This window comes from Aethalodelphis obliquidens, unplaced genomic scaffold (assembly GCF_003676395.1).
Source record: "Aethalodelphis obliquidens isolate GAN/ISIS:26980383/991018 unplaced genomic scaffold, ASM367639v1 scaffold20, whole genome shotgun sequence".
Classification (NCBI taxonomy): Eukaryota; Metazoa; Chordata; class Mammalia; order Artiodactyla; family Delphinidae; genus Aethalodelphis; species Aethalodelphis obliquidens.
Window position 1 is genome coordinate 23,722,927 of NW_020837964.1, and position 20,568 is coordinate 23,743,494.

The window sequence follows — 20,568 nt, forward strand, 5'->3', positions numbered from 1 at the left end:
GCACCCCTGTTGCTGTGCTCTCCTCCGCGGCTCTGAAGCTCCCCCGCTCCGCCACCCGCAGTCTCCGCCCGCAGCCTCCGTCCGCGAAGGGGCTTCTGGTGTGTGGAATCCTTTCCTCCTTCACGGCTCCGTCCCACTGTTGCAGGTCCCATCCCTATTCTTTTGTCTCTGTTTTTTCTTTTACCCTACCCAGCTACGTGGGGAATTTCTTGGCTTTTGGGAGGTCTGAGGTCTTCTGCCGGCGTTCAGTGGGTGTTCTGTAGGTGTTGTTCCACGTGTAGATGTATTTCTGATGTATCTGTGGGGAGGAAGGTGATCTCCGCGTCTTACTCTTCCGCCATCTTCCCCCTCTCTCCCCTCAGATTTTTTCTTAAGCGCACTAGGTCTGTGCTGTGTTGTAATTGGGGGTGGGGTACGGGATGCACAACAGACAAACCAAAAAAACCTCTAAAAGTGCATGCCAGTCATGTACAGAATAACCCCAGAGCATGGTTTGATAAAACTAAAAAAAAAAAAAAAAAATGGATTTCGCATGACACGTTTAAAACTTCCAGGGCCAGATGCTTCAGCTTCTAGTCAGTCAACAAGTTACACAGGTATCATGAAATTATTGCCCTGCTATTCAACAACCAAAAAGGGTTGTCATTAGCAACACCTGTTCCCCATTACGTCTTGTATTGCCTACTACTCGGGGGAATTAATAAGGAGGATGAGGGAAGATGGGTTGAGGGTTTAGTTTTATTAAAATAATGAAGGCGTTTGCATCGGTTGCTATGACCTGTTAGGCCTCTGATCTTTGGAAAGTCTGAATGTTTAAGTAACATATTTTCAGATGATGATGCCAGACGCTCTTTCTGGGTATTGTACATACTGAACTTGGATCAGAGTAGCCAAAAGGCCAAATCAAAGTTGGAAGATGATATTAGGAGGGCCAGTAATGCATACCTTTCTGAATTTCAGCTATTGCAAAGGTTCTGCTGTTTTATTTTTTCACTTGCTATTGAAATGCTTATTCTCTGAAAAGGTATTGCAAATGAGTCTTTGCAAATGGGGCTTGTGTTCTTCTTATCGTAAGAGTTTTAGCTTTTCCAATGCTCACATTTTCGCGCTGCACCAAACCTTTGTTTTTCTGCTCAGTGTGTCAGCACCAGCATTTTTTCTTTCTGAGTAATGTGCAGAATTGGTGTGCTGTCTTGCTCATAAAGAAGTAGAGCCTAGCTAACAGAGCTGCCCTACCCAAATCCCAACATCTTAGTTTCCGTAAGACCTTTCATCTTAGTTTGTCAGCAAACTGGAACCTCTAACCTGACAGTGTAAACTTGTTGATGGTTAATTTTTCTTGTAGTGTTTGCTGTCATTATAGGGGGCAGATGTGTAGGTTCTGCTGCTAATGGGAGGGGACTTTCAGGTGTGGCAAGAGGCAAACAATACTGGAGCCCTCTGTTAATTAAAATCCAAGCAGCACTTTGGCAAATTGCACTTAACCAAGAAGCGAAATGCAGAAAAATGGGTTTATTAAAAGCAGAATTCACCTTGGAGTTGACATGCTCACACTTGACTTGATACTAGCAGGATGAATTGTAGTGACAGGGATCATTTTTATTGACAACAGCTGGAAATACAACAGCTATATTATTATAATTAGGATCAGCATCAAGTTGGATTATAATAGGGGCTTTCTTGGAGAAATGGCACAGTGTCAAATTTATAGTCACTAGCTAAATGAGTCTCTTGTATCCTCGACAAAGGGACAAAAACAGTTCCAAATGAAAACACAAACAGAGAATCCTGTTGTTATATTTCCTGGGTATTACTCAGGGTCCTATTTATCACACACCAACACTTGCCGCTTTGAAGAAACATTATCCCTCAAGGTTTACACTTTTCAATTTGCCTCTGTGGTCTGCATTCTGCATGCATTTCCATGGAGAAGCCTATACCGCAGCTTGACTAGAAATCTTTTCTGCTGTAAGATTAACCTCAAAGCATCCATTTTTCCCCCTCTGGGTAATCACTTGACAAATGCATCCACAAAACCTCTGCACACATTTATTCCAGTGTACAGGTACATCAACAGTCTTGAATCACTATTAGGAGAAATATCATCCTTGACGGAAAGTAGTGCTGCCTTTGCATTTCCAGGTGTCTGAAGTTGAAGGATGTGGATTTCCTGGGAAGCCAGACAACAGGCAGAAATATCCTGGAGGAGGATGTGGGTAAAAGCTTGTCTTAGCTTTGTTACAGTCCCCAGCCCAGTGGTTCTTCTTGGGAAGCGTGTGGGATTTGCATGGACGGGGAGATATGACACTCAAATATGGGAGATATTCAATCAAATAACATTGAGAAACTTGTATTGAGGATGTGTCCAGTGCCTGGTCTTGTGCTGGCTACATCAAAATACATGGTATTTTTGAACGCACAGCAATTTTATACCACAGAGCAAATTGACTGGATGAGAGAATGTGAGATTTGTGTGTGTGTGTATGTGTGTGTGTTTTCTAAGTCACTTTCTTATTAAAGACAAGAACATATTAATACATTTGAGAATAGCTTTTTGTGTTTCCTCTTCCAAATTTAAGGAAATGAGCTATTATTTTTTTCTTTTCCATTATGGTTTATCACAGGATATTGAATATAGTTCCCTGTGCTATACAGGAGGATTTTGTTTTTTATCCATTCTGTATATAATAGTTTGCGTCTGCTAATCCCAAACTCCCAATCCATGCTTTTCCCACCCTCCTCCCCCTTGACAACCACCAGTCTATTCTCTATGTCCCTGATTCTGTTTCTATTTCATAGATAGGTTCATTTGTGTCATATTTTAGTTTCCACGTATAAGTGGTATCATGTGGTATTTGTCTTTCTCTTTCTGACTTACCTGAGTTAGTATGATAATCTGTAGTTGCATCCGTGTTGCTACAAATGGCATTATTTCATTATTTTTTATGGCTGAGTAGTATTCCATTGTTATATATGTACCACATCTTCTTTATCCATTCCTCTGTTGATGGACATGTAGATTGTTTCCATGTCATGGTTATTGTGAATAGTGCTGCTATGAACATAGGGGTGCATGCCTCTTTTTGAATTACAGTTTTGTCTGGATATATGCCCAGGAGTGGGATTGCTGGATCATGTGGTGATTCTATTTTTAGTTTTCCGAGGAACCTCCATACTTTCTTCCACAGTGGCTGCACCAACTTAGGTTCCCACCAACAGTGTAGGAGGGTTCCCTTTTCTCCATATCCTCTCCAGCGGAAATAAGCTACTATTATAACGACTAGGCAGGACTACACTTAATTATAAATTACAACATCCACCACCACTTAAAATTGTAAAAGACTAGTTTATTATTCAATCTCTCATGTAGATACACATAATGTACATGTAATTACAGTGACAATAAGCTCTCAGAAATATTGAGTAAATAACTCTTCTATACTGTTTGCATAAATTATTATATTTAATTAACTCAATAAACCTAGGATATAACAATTACTGTCACCTCCCTTTTTTATTAAGGAATCCAAACTTAGAAAAGTTTTGTTACTTGGCCAAGGACACAGAACTAGTAAAAGTTGAGGATGGAATATAAAACAGGTGTTCTGGTTAGAGACAGTTTGACTTCAAATTTATCTTCTCAGCCACTGCTCTCTACTTACTAGTATCTCATTTGATCCTCACATAAAACTTTGAGGTTTGAAGAATAAAAACTATTGTTTTTGTATGTGAAAAAACTGAATCACAGAGCAGAGCGTGTAAATGATGGAGAAAATGGTCCCCTACTCTTGCCTCAATGTTAGGTAATGTGATAGGAGTCCTCTCATAATAAGATAATATAAATTTATACTAACTAATGAAAATAGATGTAATCTTCATCAGTCTTGTAACAGTAAATTAAGGAACTATCCCCAACTTCTTTTTTTAATTTTTATTTATTTATTTATGGCTGCATTGGGTCTTTGTTGCTGTGTGCGGGCTTTCATTGCGGTGGCTTCTCTTGTCACAGACCACAGGCCCTAGGCGCGTGGGCTTCAGTAGTTGTGGCTCACAGGCTCTAGAGCGCAGGCTCAGTAGTTGTGGTGCATGGGCCTAGGTGCTCCGCGGCATGTGGGATCTTCCCGGACCAGGGCTCGAACCCGTGTCCCCTGCGTTGGCAGGCGGACTCCCAACCACTGCGCCACCAGGGAAGCCCCCCAACTTCTATTTAATAAGAAATAATCTCCATGACTGTTTATGCAGTAGGAGTGGTTTAAAAATTACTTCGTTTTATATACAAATCTGAGCAAAAGTTCTTCACGGTAATCAGGGTAGAAATTAATGCTTCTATGGAGAAGAGTGAAGTTAAAATTTTAAAAGTCTGGTGCCCACTCCAGTTGTTCTAAACTGTGGCTTTACATCAGATTGCCTGAGAAGACTTTAAAAAGTATCCCACCCTCATCCCTGTATTGCCAACCCACAGATCTGAAAGGAACCCTAGGGATCTAAATATTTTTCAGAGCTAGATTCTAATCCATGAGCAGAGGTGATACTCACAGGCTTAGCATGTGGTAATTTCCGTTCTAGCCCCTACATATATTATTTTGCTTGACCCTCACAGTAACTCTAATATTCATTGTAAATTTGAAATCTGGGGCTAAGACAAGTTAAGTGATTGGTCCAAAGAGAAAGAGGTACTTGTTTCAGAACATTCCATATGGAACTATTCCATCTATGAAACTATTAACCCCACGCTACTCTGTCCAAATACACTCACCCCACAAATATATGCAGAGATACTGTCATTGTTCAGACACTATCTAGATTTTTTTTTTCCCTCTGTGAAGACATTTCTTAATTTTAGAGTCCCTCACTAGAAGGTAAATTTGTTGATGACAGAAAGTTTTTACTTTGTCACTTCTCTTTTTCCAGCCTAAACAGAGCCTGGTACAAAATGCTCACACTGCCTAACTTAGCATGATACAGATTATAGAGCTTGACTTTATTTTCCTGATAATGTGTTATTTCATAATGGGGGAAGATCATTTCTCCTAAAAGAAATCTAAATAAATACACAACAAAACAAAGGAAAACAAAAAAGTTATTGCGTGGTCTTCTGCATGGAAGAGTTCACCCTTTCTGATCAGTCTCTGAACTCACTTCTTTCAGTAATTCTTGAATCTTTTTTCTTGCAATTCATTTTTTAAAATCTTACTCAGCTTACCCCCAGTTGAACATTTTAGATAAACTTAATGCAAGGACCAAAACAAGAAAATAAGCGTTGAGACCCATATTTATTGTCATTACCCAGTGTCAATGTTTTGTCACCTCTTAACTGGACTATTGCTGTAAACCACATAACTCATCTGTTCACCTAATCTTCTATATCTCTGCCTCCAACTGAATCTGCAAGCACTAATGGAGGAGCCTTCTACCTAGGGTTGATCCCTAACTGATATATTTTCTCTCTTTCCTACAGGATGAAGCCAACTCTCCCCATCTTGACATTCACGTGCCCTTGTATTTTGTTTTCAGCTTGCATCTCCAACCTTAGCTTTAATGGCTGGCTTTTCCAGACATCTCTCCTCCTAGAAAAATCTAGTCACTTTTATCTTATTATCCTCCTCTCACCTGGAATGTTTTTCCTCCATTTCTTCTCCATCCCACACAATATTCAAATAACTGCAAATACTGTACTTTCATGTCCTCATTTCACCAGCTCGTTGATGAGCTACCTTTGAAAGTGAGTCTTTATTAATTATTTTTTTGATACCGTTCCCAGTATCTGGTGGAATGTATTACACAATTGACATTCAGAGCATTTTTTTATTTCTGACTGTAGACTTTTGTAGCACTTCTGAATCATCATTCTGAGTAAAAATTCCAATTTTACAGGACAATCAACTGCTTGACAAATATCATTACATTGTCCTCTGTAGTGACTGTAATTCAAAACACTTCAGAAAGATTTCGATTGGCAAGATTTTGCAAAGGCTCTACATTGTTTCAGCAAACGTAGAGAAATGCTGCTCAGATCCACCCTCAACTCCCTTCAGGTTTAAAACACTCTTCCCTAAGCTGCTGGGAGTGTTGACAATTGACAGCTCAGGGCTGATGATCCCTCAGCTGAAGATAGCTCCCTGCACCAGGGCCAAGCCTCCATTCTCAGGGAGGTTCCCACAGCCAATAACTGGTCAGTGCCAGAGTATAAAGTCCTGGATGGATCTCCTCAATGACTATTCCAGCTCTAGAGGGGAGACCACTGAGGTCTGTGTTGTAGCTGCATCGTTGCCCAAGTGTTCCTTCTGCTCAGACTTGTCCTTTTCACTTTCCCACAGATGTTGATCAAAGAGACTCTTCAGTAAAAATTCAAGAAATTTTCATCTTAGAATCTATTTCTAGGAAACTCATTTGTGATAGCTACCTACCGTTTGTCATGAAATCATCAGATAATTTATTCATTCGTCCATCAGTTAGCAAATATATGTTCGATAATTATATGTCTGACGCTTACTGGGTGAGGAAGACATTGACCCTGCCCTCATAGAACATGATTCTGTTCCCACACCAGACTTCTCCAATTTCTCCCCACTTTCAGCAATTCCCAGAATTTCCCTCAGTCTCTCAGACTATTTTGCTTTTACTTATGCTTGACTTTTGTTTAGAATTCCTCCCCTGCTCTTCTTCTCCTGGTTAAACTCCACCTGTCTTTCATAATTCCACTCAAATGCACTGCCTCTCAGAAAGCTGTCCCTGACCGTATCCAGTCTGTGCTGGATTAAGTGAGGGATCCAAATCTGGGGCTATTGCATTCAGCTGAATGTCTAGGTACATTTGTCTCTTCCCTCCTCTTCCCTCCCACCACCAAACTGTAAGCTTCTTGAGTGTAGATTTTGTTGTAATATATATATTTTATATCAGGCAAGCTGAATGTGTTCAATTGCTAAATGAATGAGTGAATAAAAATAGAAAATTAATCTGGGAAAAAATTAAGGTTTTGATTCTGTTATCCATAGGCCCAATTATCTAAACATGTTGATTACTTGGTAGTTCCAATATAATTTTATATTCTGAGCAATTAAATAAAATGGGATAAAATATTCCTTTGATATTTCTGCACAACTTTTTTCAGCAGCCAGTTTTTCCAGGTACATTCAGTTGTGCTTTTGCAAAACTTAAGTGCTACATGTTATATCCATCATATTATTAACCTTATGTTTCATATTTCTTTGATATGTATCTTTTTCATATTCTCTAAGCCCACATGAATCTGATAGGTATCTTTAAATGAAAACTACAAAGGAATCTTAAATAATACCAATTCTAAAAGAGCTATCTTTATATAGTACTCTAACCTAGCAGTACTCTTTCTTTTAAAAGGTTTGTATATCATTGAAGTTATGATAGAGTAGTTTATCTCCATATTTTTAAAATGATTTCTTTTCCTTCTTATTCCTACACATGGATTTCTGTATAATATGCTTGACAAAATTTAGTTCTTGGCAAAGAACGACGTGTTAATTATTATTTTCTCTCTTTCTTTCTTTTAGGTACGTCTGTCACTAATGTAACAGCTACCGATGCTGATGACCCAGTTTATGGAAACAGTGCGAAGTTGGTTTATAGTATCTTGGAAGGGCAACCTTATTTTTCCATTGAGCCTGAAACAGGTTTGTGGCCTAAATTTTGAATTCTATTTACCATGTCATTGCTTCAGGAGAATACTTTTCTTGGGATGTGGATTATGAAATGTTATGGTTAAGTACTTCACTGCCTATCAATAACCTTTGAATGTGTTATTCCTGTGCAATGGGAGGTACATGGCAAGCCTGATGATCATTTTGATACATATTAAAATGAATTGCAGATCCTTTGTAGAGTATCACCTGTTTAACAGATGGCCTGGCACCATTGTTCATCCCTGGGAAAATGAGCTTATAAAGCAGGCAGACTTAAATATCAGATTTAAGAATAAATACAGTTAGTTATCGGCTGCATGATGCTTGGCAAGTAACATTGATAAAGCTTTCTAAGTTTCAACTCACACATCTATAAAGTGCTGTGGAACCTTCGTTATAGCCTTATGATGAAGATCAGATGAAGCAATAAATATTAAACCTACAGTACACGACATGTGGTAATCATTCCATGTGTGGATATTATTACATTTGCTATTAGATTCCTCATTTGTAAAACAGGATACTGATATCTATGCACTAGAGGTCTTATGAAGATATTATTATTCTTGCCAATATTAAACCCCACCAGTATCCTGAGTCCAACGGTATAGATTTTAGCAAACAGGAAATAAGTTATTTAAAATATAAGACAAAACAAAAAAAACTATTTTTAATGATTTGGAACATAACTTCATAAAATGATAGTTTTTGTAAATGAAGATATATCTTTTATTGTTTAATTTTAACAATGAGGTAAGAGAGTAAGCCATTTTGTCACACTTATCCTCTTGTTTTTTTATAGCACATTTTACAGTTATTATATATAACACCATCTTTTGTGTGTGCTTTTCTTCTGTATCTGGTGGTTTTGTCTGCAGACCTCCAAATAGAAAAATTCAGTATGTGGGCACATACACATATTGTTTCTTTGATTCATGAGTTTTCAGCAATATTGAGATGAATTTCCATGTCTTACCATTAAGTCAATTATTAATTAAATTAAAAATTTAAAGCCTCTCCTCACTTTTTTCTAATTCAAAGAGTAAAATCCTCATGCATTTAAAAGTGAGGAAAAAGTACATTTATACATAAATGGGTCATGGCTGAAAATTGAATTTAGATTTGGAAACAGGAAAGAGCTCTTGTAAAATACATTAATTAGGGGCATAATTACATTTTCTTCCTCAGTGAAAGAGGAAGTCTGCCATAAACTTCATCTCATTTGTGCTCTTTGATGACCCTGGGGAAGTGGTAGAGGAGGTAGTCAGCTTTGAATTTTGAGGGAAGAGAAAAAGTCCAGAGATGTCCTATTCCTTGGCCAAAGTCACAGTGAGAGTTGGGACCAGAGTTGGGACTCACACCCAGGTCCTTAATTTCAAAGCCAATGTCAGATATCTTTGAACTTCTCTTTTCATAGGCAATAGTTACGGTGTAGTGGCTTCCACAAAACAGAAATGTGTTAATTGCTTAAGGGGAATTGAATAGTTTCCTCCTTTGCTCCTTGGCTATTTGTTTGTTTACTGGAATCTCAAAAGTTCACCATTTACAGTGTAATATACTGAGAAATAATTGACACATAACTGTATATTAGTTTCAGATGTATAACATAAAGATTCGATAATAGGTATGTATTGTGAAGTGATTATCATAGTAAGTCTCGTTAACATCCATCACCACACGTAGTTATATATATTTTTTTCTTATGATGCAAACTTTTAGGATCTACTCTCTTTGCAACTTTCAAATATACAACACAGTATTATTAACTATACTCACTGTGCTGAACATTATATCCCCAGGACTTATTTACTTTATAACTGTAAGTTTGTATCTTTGGATCAGCAATGGATATTAATCCAGCAAACATCCAGTCAGCATTCACTATGTTCCAGGTGCTAAATTAAATATAAGGAGACGAAATTCACAAAGGCTAATCTCAGCCTACAAGTATCTCACAATCCATTTTGGCAGACAGACTTTTTTTTTCAACATAAATACAAGGAAGTATGATGATGCCATTTAAATAATTTATATCTTAAGAATAACTTACCATGAAGTACAGAGAATAAAAGCCCGCTACTAAGTCAGAGGATTTGGGCAATTTTAAATCTCATTGACATATACTGCCATTTGCTTAATTAAATATTGTCAGCATCATTTAAGATTTACATTTTTACTTAGCATAATGAGTGTTTATCTCAACACATTCATTTTAGCCTTATTATTTCCAGTGTGACATATACAAAGTTATCTGACTTATATTTTAGAAAGTTATTCTGGTACTATTGTGGAAAATGTAATGGAGAGAAATGATACTTGAAGCATATACATAATAGTTGCTTAATAAATATTGGTTGAGTGAAGTTGAGGTTTTTAACTAAAGCAGACACAATGCAGAAGGAAATAGAGGCTAAATTTAATAATAAAGTCAGCCTAAGTTCTTTAGCTGAAACATCACTATGTGTGAGTGAAATGTAAACCTTATTGTGTAAATGTGTGCGTAATTACACTTGAGTGTGTTCAAATGAAAACTGAGTGTTAGTTGTTCCCAAAGCATCTAAATTTGTCAATCTCTGAGGCCTTTGTTCTCTTTAAAAAAAAAAAAAATGAAACTGGTATGAATGTATGTGTGTGTGTATAAACACAGAAACAGATTCAGAATACTTTTTAATATTTTCTATTAGAAAAATATAGGAAAAAATGTACAAAGACCAGTGAGCATTTGGATTTTTTATTTTGTAAGTAAATGGAAAGAAAATACCCTTCCTGGTGACCAAACGATGTGTACCAGTTGTGTCCTCTGGGAAATAGACTCTGAGGTGGAGTTAGGAAAACAAGTGACTTGCTAGGGGGTTAATGACTGTGAAAGATAGAAGAAGCACTGTCTTAGTTCCAGCTGCTATAACAAAATACAATAAACTGGGTGGCTTATAAGAGTCAGAAAGTTATTTCTTAGAGTTCTAGAGGCTGGATGTTTGAGATCAGCGTGGGCATGGTTGGGTTCCGGTGAGGACCCTCTTCTGGGTTGCAGAGGCTGACTTCTCCTATCCTCTTGGAAAGAGAACAAGCTGGCTCTCTGGCCTCTTTATACATGAACGCTAATACCATTCATGAGGGCTTCACCCACATGATCTACCTCTCAAAGCCCCCACCTCCAAATACCATCACAGTGGGGATTACAGTTCCGTGTATGAATCTGGAGAAGGACAAAAGCATTCAATCCATATCAGAGATGAAACAGAAGTAGGCAGGGAAGCCCATCATACTGTGATGCAGACAGATCTCATACCCATGTAAGTTAGGAGGAGAGGACATAGGATAAGGCAATGTAGATTTGACAGCATCTTGGCCAAACCCATAGAGGTCCCTGGAACAAAGATTTCTCTTAAAAGGAGTCTCATGGTACACACAAATGACCAGGCTTTATTATCACCTGCCATGCACAGTCATTGGCTGGGATGTGTCTGGGAAGAGTAGGTCCTCTACTTGAATCTTAAAACCGATCCTAAAAATGCCTCAGCTGGAGGTTGTCGGCTAACTGCACTCTTGGGCAAGTTCTTTCTTGAGAAGAAATCCAAGCGGTAGGCCTCTGTGGCTGCCACAAGGCATGGCAAAAACAAAAGAGAAAACGTTGTGAATGTGATGTTTATTTAAAACAATAATACATAAAATTAGTATGTGCTTGGTGAATTAGTCAAAAACTGATAGTAGGAGTGTTAATAGGTACATTTATTGGGGAAAAAAAGGCTATTGTGCTATTTTGATTTATAACAAGAAATGTATATTTGGTCTTTGTCCCAGTTTCTGGCACAGAGCTCCTAAAATCCTTAGAATTTCCTAAGAGGTGAGAGTGATAAAGGTGTCTTTTGTTGTGTTAACCAGGTGACTTAGGGAACCAATGTTCTGATTAAAGGGTTGGAACTTTCAGTCCCACCCTCAGACCTCTGGGGAAAAGAAAAGGGCTGGAGTGTGACTCTTTTGCCAATGGCCAATGATTTCATCAGTCCTGCCCTTATAATGAAGCCTCCATAAAATCTGAAAAGGATGGGGTTCAGAGAGCTTCTGGATTGGTGAACAGGTGGAGATTTGGGGAGAGTGGCACCTGAAGAAAGCATGGCATCTCCACACCCTTTCCCCATACCTTGCCCCATGCATCTCTTCCATGTGGCCATTCCTGAGTTATATCTTTTTACGATAAACTGATAATCTAGGAAGTGAAATGTTTTTCTGAGTTCTCTTAAGAGCTCTAGCAAATTAATTGAACTCAAGGAGGGGGTTGTGGGGACTTCTGATTTATAGCCAGTTGGTCAGAAGAACAAGTAACAACCTAGACTTGCAACTAGAGTCTGAAGTCCAAGAAGGGGGGTGAGGGAAACTGTGATCTTGAATCAGTTGGTCAGCATGGGTGACAGCCTGTGGAGCCTGATGCTACCTCTGGGTAGATAGTGTCTGAACGGGGTTGAATTGTAGGACTCCAGGCTTCTATCTGGAGAATCATTTGGTGGGATGATCTTTATAAAGAAGATTGCCCATTGACCACTGTCAGCAGGTCACTGATGCTAGAATATTTTCAGTAAAGAAAAGGAAACCAGAGCATAGGAGACAAGAATACATTTATGTGTCTTGTTTTATCCTCACAAGAATGCTAAGAACAGAGCTCTGGACTTTGGAACAGAGAAGTTCTGCCCCCTTGCTTGCTACTTTCTAATTTTCTGGAATTATTTCCTGTTGCCATATAACACATCAATCACTCTGTCGGAGGGAGAGCTTCTCCTCCTGTGTTAGGTATAAGCTTAAGACTGAAGAAAGATTTGCCATTTTTTCTGTTTATCATCCTCTTTGAGCACCTCATAATCAGTAATTATCTTGTAATTGACTTGTTTGTAATTCTAAGTCAGTTCTCATGCTAGAATGTATAGTTCATGAAAGAATGGGGCTTGTCTAATTTGTTCATTTTGCATCCCTATGCCTAGCAGAGTGTTTGGCCCCTAAAGTCATTCAATAAGTAGTTGAGATAGGAAGGCAAGAAGAGGTTGGGGTGGGGAGGAAGGATAGAAGTAAGGAACAAATTAATAAAGAGAAAGAGAAAAGCTTGCCACAGCTCAAGGAGAAGATGTGTGAAGCACCAGGTAGGAAATCCAGCTTGCTTTCCAGCCTGTCTTCCTTCTATTTTTGTGGTGAGAAGAACACCATTGTAATCTCACATGTGATTTTTGTTGTTGTTGTTGAGATTCACTTAAGACTAAAATTCATGTCATTTCCAAGTCTCATACTATGTCTTAAGTGTCTAGCCAATGCAATGCTATTCTGGTACTTGCAAAAATGAGCCTTGATTCAGCGATAAATTCTTGCCCAGATTTAGTTCTAGATTAGATGTTAAGATAGAAAGGTTCAGGGGCCACTGCAGAAGGAAGGAGTGGTTATTAATATATCTCCCTATTCCAGAGGTCACTGTGATAGTAATAATAATAATAACAGTAAAGAAGGGAAAATATTACTGTGTTTCTAAACCACAGTAATATAGAGGGAAGAATTTATGTCTCAGTTTTGCAACTGACAAAATTGTGTTTCAGAGAAAGTAAGGTAAAAATGCCTTCCCCCTCTTTAACTCAAACTCTCTGTCAAATTATAAACAACAGGAAAAATAAAAACAAGAATGTGAACAACCACCACCTCATTTATTGAACACGTATTATGTTCTCAGCAGTGTGCTAATTGGGTTTGCATGCATTATCAAATTTAATTTAATTTATTCCACACAATATTTTGAGATAGGTACTAATGTCATCTCTGTGTTACTGATGAGAGAACAGAGGATCAGAATTGATACATTTATTACACAAAGTGTTTGAAGCAAGATTCAAAGTGAGTCTCTCTGATTGCAAGATCCAGGTTTTCAGCATTCTCCTGTACCACAACTTGACTTCCACTCATTGTAGCTTGTGGCTGGGGCTGCCACTGGTTTACAAACGGACCTATAGAACTTGGAAGCAGGCCCAGGTCTCCTTTATACATAGACATATGAGGCAGTTTGGTGTCAGATAAGATGTGAGGCGGTAGTATTATAAAATGAATTGTCATTTTTGTGAATAGCTTCAGAAGGCTGAAAATAGCTTATTTGTATTCTATAAATGTTTTCTCTTTTTTTGTTTCCCTCTCCCTGCTACCCCCAATACCATATGTTTGCTTGTACCATTTTGGGCACAGACAGGGAGAAATGTGACATTTATTTTAAAAGCTACTAATTTGAGGACAGCAGTGAGAAAACAGTTGCAGTCCATCCTAAATGATTGAAGATGGAAAATCTAAATAAAATGCAAGGCAAGTGAATAATAAATGCTTAATTATCTAAAGAAATCAGGGTGAAGTTGCAGCACAGTCTAAACTTTCCTCCAGGCAATCAAGGGTATGAAAAATGACCAGTGTAAAAATAAACTAACTTAATTCATTGACCTTTTTTTGAAACTCAGACCATCTTTCTTCATTGGATACAAATAACATTTGTCTCAGTGGAACCTGTAAACATGAGCTAAGGAAAAAAATACTCCTTGGGGAAAAAAAATCCATGTAATGAATGGTTGTCTTTCCTAAAAATCAAGATAATACATAGAGTCTTCATGGAATGCCTTTGGAATTGAGTCATTGTTTTACCTTCTGAGCCAAAGTGATAAATTGCAAGCATACAAGGTCTCTTTTTTAATCAGGATTACATAGATTATCATTTCCACCGCCAAGGGGTCTGGCCAAAGGATTTTCTTGTACAGACCTTTGAGAAGAAATATTCAGATAAACTCAGGCTGCCCAACAATGCCAGGATATGCACTGATGAGTGAGAATGTCTTTGTAATTCACATCAACTCATATTTAGTCTACACTCTGATAAATCATGTGCCAGGCATTGAGGGTGCAATGTCATGTATGATAAATCCTAAAAGAGATGTATATGGGCACTCAAAATGGTGTGATAACATAGGACACATGCCAGAATTCATGACATAGGGACGGAGAGGAGTGCCAGCTAAACCAACTACTATGGAAAGAGGAGATTAAAAGAAGCCTTTTAAAAGGTAGTGATACCAAAGGTTGTGTCCTGAAAAACTGCATCCTTTAATAGGTGATTGGTCTGGGGTAGGGGGAATGGTTAAATAAGGCCTTTTAGCAAAGGAAATCAAAGGGATATGTGGTCAGGGGAAAAATTGGATAAGGAGGTGATATTGAGAAATTCAGTGGCTTTCACTTCCTCAATGGTATCAGAAGATTTTTACTTTAAGAGACATTTCTATGTAAAATAAATTGAGGCTGTAATTTAGGAATCCAAACTCCTTTTAATTTTCTGCATGACTTTGGCCGAGTACCATCTCCTCTTGGGACTAAGTATCCAGTTTTTAAAAATACTGATTATAATGCTGTTTCCAATCATTCATGAAATTGGAGGGGAAAAAAGCATATACTCCATACTTTGCTTTTGCTCTTGACAAATTTAGACTACCTTGAATATTATTATTATTAATTTTTCTTTAAGTATTGAAAATCTGTCAAAGTCATAGTGGCTGGTGAATACAGCTTTTCTTTGCTTTTTTAATTTTTTTAACATCTTTATTGGAGTATAATTGCTTTACAATGGTGTGTTAATTTCTGCTTTATAACGAAGTGAATCAGTTATACATATACATATGTCCCCATATCTCTTCCCTCTTGCGTCTCCCTCCCTCCCACCCTCCCTATCCCACCCCTCTAGGTGGTCACAAAGCCCCAAGCTGATCTCCCTGTGCTATGCAGCTGCTTCCCACTAGCTATCTATTTTACATTTGGTAGTGTATAATGTCCATGCCACTGTCTCACCTTGTCCCAGCTTACCTTTCCCCTTCCCCATATCCTCAAGTCCATTCTCTAGTAGGTCTGTATCTTTATTGAATATTATTTTTATACTTTAATTTTTATTGAATCAAACAAAATGTGATGTTTTTGATTGGACATTTCCTCTTAGAACAACCCAAAGCTTTTGCATTAATGGTAGAGAGAAAGGTACTTCGGCATTCTTTAATACAAGGCATCTGTTTCCATTAAAACCTCTGGATTTGGAGTGGAAAGTTTGACTGAAAGGAAAGAGTGACATGGAGAGGGAGGAAGCTGGCTTAACCAATTTTCTGGGTCAGTTTCATCATAGCAGATAAAGAACCCCTTTCTAAGTGCTGGATAAAAGCACCCATCTCACAGCTGACTCACTTTGAAAATTACAGAACACCCCAGATCAAGTTCTCCAATGAAGTGGGTGGTCAACGGTGGGGAAGGAGCAGGTACAGCTTCTTCTGTAACATGTGGAACCTCTTCTAAGCCTCCTGAAAGAACAGGGGTTCTCCCTGAAGAACCTCAGGCATGAAGCCAATAGACAGAAAGATTGGGAAGGGAACCAAAGGGTGCTTTTCTCACCTGTGGAGACATCCTCCTAATGCACTCTTCATCCAATTTATATTCTCTTTATACAGAAAATAATTTTCGAGGAAAAAATACAAGCCTAGAGACATCCCTTTCAAACATACACACACACACACACACACACACACACACACACAGAAACACACAGATACGTGTTCAGAGCAACTAAAGATGGGAGGAAGTATCAATTTGTGAGTTTATGCTTGTTTAAGGCCAAAAGACTGTATAGAGAAAGACAGTTCCTTTATCATATGCCTTACATTTCAGGTAGAAGAACCACAAATGGATGCTCAATAAAATTGTAGGCAGCAACAAACAAACTAAGTCTTTGCACTCTTGTAAAATCCCTACCCCATATGAAGTAGCTATTTTTAAATGTCTTATTAAAGATGAGGATTATGAAGAGGTTTAATAATATGGCCAAAGTCAGGCAGGTGACAAGTATTTGGTACATATAGTTCAAAATCAGTATTTGTTGGAAAAAATGGATGAATGAATTAATGAGTGAGTAATGAGAATCTAATGTGTGTAATGCCACCTGTACCTATATTTAAACCTCACTGTGTTGTTTTAGTTCCAACTAAATGATGATATGATGATGACAAAATGTCATTTTAAATACCTAATGGATTAATGTTCTAATCTGCGCAGTATTTAGAGATAGTATTCTCAACAAATGCTATCCCTCCGTAGTCTTGCTGATGATTAATTTTTCATATCCCAGTGAGTATATCAGCCTGCTGCTTGCACACACTGACTTAACAATCATTTATTTCCCTGCCTGGAGTCTCTTGAGGGAGGTAAAGTGGGTTAAGTGTTGTGGTCACAAAACTGTTTGATGATTACTAAAAATAATCTCCCTACCCAGTCTTCCCCCCCAAACCCAGAACAATTATACGTACTTGGGTAAGCTGAAAGAAGTGTGACTGTCATGTTACTTACACCTTTGAACATTTTTTAAACTCAGAGGGAGCTGTCCAGTGCTGACCATAGGTAGAATCAAAGTGATGTATTTTCAGAGAAACCAAAGTCTTTGGAGGTGCATGGTGAAGAGAAAGCCTGAACTACACAGAGTCCTCAACATGTTACAGCTGCTGTCACACTGGGGTGCTTTGGGATGGGTTTAGGTGGAAGCAGAAGCAAATACTCCCCCATGACACCCATCCAGCCTGCGTAGACCAGCTAGGATCAGGATTTTTTTTTTTTTTTCCCAGCTTACTATGAATCATGTCCCTGCAGAAATAAATTGTAGTTTCTATTTCTGTGGTGGTACTCTTTCTTCCTTTGAAATATAGCTTTGAATTTCAAAATGGCTTAGGGAAGAAAGACAAGATGTGTTTTCATTGATTTTATAGCAAAGCATGGTTTATGTAAGGATATCAAAGATTAACCTTATGTATTCAAAAATGCACACACACATATGAACACCCCTTTGGTGTTTTTGTTTAAGGATAGCAGGTTATTTGTATAGTTCCATCCCCACCGCACTCCATCCTTTTGGCCTAACTCTGCGTCCCCAGCACGTAAGACTATTTTGAACACGTTACTGATGCACAGTAATTGCTTTAAAATACTCTAGCAAATGTGACTTTAGATATAGCTCCCCAAAGAAGGATTATCTAACATTCAACTGTTCTAGTTTGGAAAATAGTGTATTAAATATCATAAAATGTTATCTATGGTTTTATATATATATGATTTTGGAAGCTCAGAGAAGGGGGTTAATTCATACTGGACACCACTCTTCTTAAAGCAACTGAGATAGGTCTAGTGCACAGATAGGAATCCACTGAGAGGCTGCATTAGAAGGAGTATATAAATATTTCATCTGTTTCCTTATAAGTCAAATTCTAGAAACATTCCTGTGAGATAATTTCCTCTGGACTTAAGCATGAAAGACCACAATTTTTCTTTATAAGAAAGACTACCAAAAAACAAAAATTTCAACCGTAATTACAGGGAATCCTGTCTAGTTCTCACTCTGCACCTATGTGCCTAGCACTGTGCGTTCCTTGTGATAGTTGTACAAGAAACATGTTATAAATTAACCAATAAACATGGACAATTAAATCAAGGATGAGCGTGGTTAGAAAATGGGCTTCCTCAGAAAGACTTAGATGTTGTCAATTTCAGATCCCAGAGAATTTTGGATTTGAAAAATGGGTGCTTCTAGAAGCTTAGAGTATATATTTATATTCTCATATTTAATATATATTAGCATCTGACCATTTGATTATTTGGAACCATTCGGTGTGACATTGCTTATGACAGACCAAGGACACAAGGATGTGCTCATAGATGCTACATAAGACTAGTCCATAACACTATTGTGTCCATTTATGTCTCCCTTTCCAGAAGCAGTGACCTCTCTTGGCAGTGGCACGTAACACTGTGTATTATATTCTGTTTATAAAATCAAAGGGAAGGAAGGTACTATTTATTGCTCATCTACTATGTGCCATTTCCTATAATTTTCATAGTGACCATGTGAAGTGGGTGCTATGATCCTCATTTTACATAAAGGAAATAAAACTCTAGGCAAATTAATTTCTGGAGGCTGTCCAGGTAGTAAAAGTCATAGCTGGTTTCCTGACCACATCTGTCTGACTGCAAGCTCTGCTGCATTAGGCTTTTTATGTCCTAATAGAGAGGACTGGGGGAAAAAAAACCCAACAACAGTGAAAAGTCAATGAGTCCAGAAACTAAAAAGAAGAAAAAGAAGAGAGAGACTCTATAAACATTTTAATGCCCTCTTTTATATTAATGTTTATTTTCAATTCAGTAAATAGATATTTATTGATCACCTCCACTCTCAGGGACAAAATGATGAATGGGGTAAACATGGCCCTGATTTCCTGGAGCTTACAGAACAACTAGAGAGATTTCGACATTAATAATTATGTTAAAATACATCAATTGGATATTGTTTATTGTCCAAAGTGCCATGAAGAAAAGATGTAAGGGAATGAGATAGTTGATTTATTATTATTATTATTATGGGTTGTTTTTATTTGAAGGATTGGATTGAATTTCATGAAATTAAAGAGGAAAAAGTAAACAACGTTCTTGAATAATGAGAATAATTGGTTCATATAAATATGGATGATTCAGGAATATTGGGTAAGGGAGTCTAAAATAGAGCTACTTGCAAAGAATAATCAGTCTCAAGAGAATCATTTCTTCGTTTTTCAAAAACTGGAGGGACGTTCCACTTGGGGTGAAACCCTGATTTAGAAAAAAATTTGAGTGTAAGTACTGGTCTCTAGGCTTATATTTATTCCCTTAGTTAGAAGATTTTATGGCTATAATATGGAAATAAATGGTTATTTCTACCCATACAGGTTTAATCGATATATATAGACTAAATATCGTTTCCAAACTCTTATGTGCCTGGTACTATGCGTAGAGTAAGTGAAAAAGACACAAGTTTTGTGTTTTCCTAGGCAGGGGCTAAGCATGTGGGTCTATAAATACAGTAAAGAAAAAAAAAGTGAAATGGGTTATTTATTTTTGGCTGTGTTGGGTCTTCGTTGCTGCGTGTGGGCTTTCTCTAGTTGTGGTGAGTGGGGGCTACTCTTGTGGTGTACAGGCTACTCATTGCGGTGCCTTCTCTTGTTGCGGAGCACACACTCTGGCACGCAGGCTCAGTAGTTGTGGCGCACGGGCTTAGTTGCTCCACAGTATGTGAGGTCTTCACGGACCAGGGCTCGAACCCGTGTCTCCTGCATTGGCAGGTGGATTCTTAACCACTGCACCACTAGGGAAGCCCCAAGCCAGGCTGTTTTAGATGACCGTGAGGAGCAGAAATATGGAAAAGTAAATTAGCGATTTTAGTGTTCATAAGTTTAACGGGATTGAACTGGTTGGTAAATGCAAGCATAGCCATAATTAGATAGATTTTTTTTGTTTTTAATCTGGAGAGTTTCTTTAAAAGTAGTTTCCATATGCGGTAAAATTTTATTGTGTGTGACATAGTACTATTGGAACTTTCCTTTCCATCCCATTAACTTTAATAATGTTGCTGTGGTATTATCTATCTTAAAAGCTACCTTTGCACTCTGACACCTGTGGTTCTCTTAAAGACAGGAATTGAGATCACCTAATTGTGCTATTTAATAACAAACACATTCATGAGCTATACATGAAAATAATGACTATGTTTACACGATGAAACAAAATGCAGATTTGATTCCCTTGCTCTCATTCTCAGCAGAGTATAAATTAGCAATCCCAGACACAAATAGTAATAACAGAAATGTACTAGGCCTTGGATAATAAAGCTAAAACATTTAGTGATTTGAAAGAACTGGCAACAAACCTCACTGGTCCTCAGTCCTCTTGCAAAACCAGGTCAGGGAAAGAAGTAGCCCCGTAACTTTCTCGTTCTCATAGGATTAACTTTGTTCTTTCTATGACTTGAGTCAGGTCACTTGAGTTTAGATGACTTGATATCAAAGTAACATTTTTAACGCTC

The 20,568-nt window shown here is 37.9% G+C and overlaps 1 protein-coding gene across 1 annotated transcript in view; it reads left to right on the plus strand.

Moving 5' to 3' along the window:
- Positions 1-20,568, plus strand: part of CDH8 (cadherin 8) — a 386,699-nt gene that overhangs the window by 175,882 nt on the left and 190,249 nt on the right. Inside the window, exon 4 of the mRNA XM_027119709.1 lies at positions 7,530-7,649. Coding sequence (XP_026975510.1) covers positions 7,530-7,649 — 120 coding nt within the window. The remainder of the gene's footprint in view (positions 1-7,529; positions 7,650-20,568) is intronic.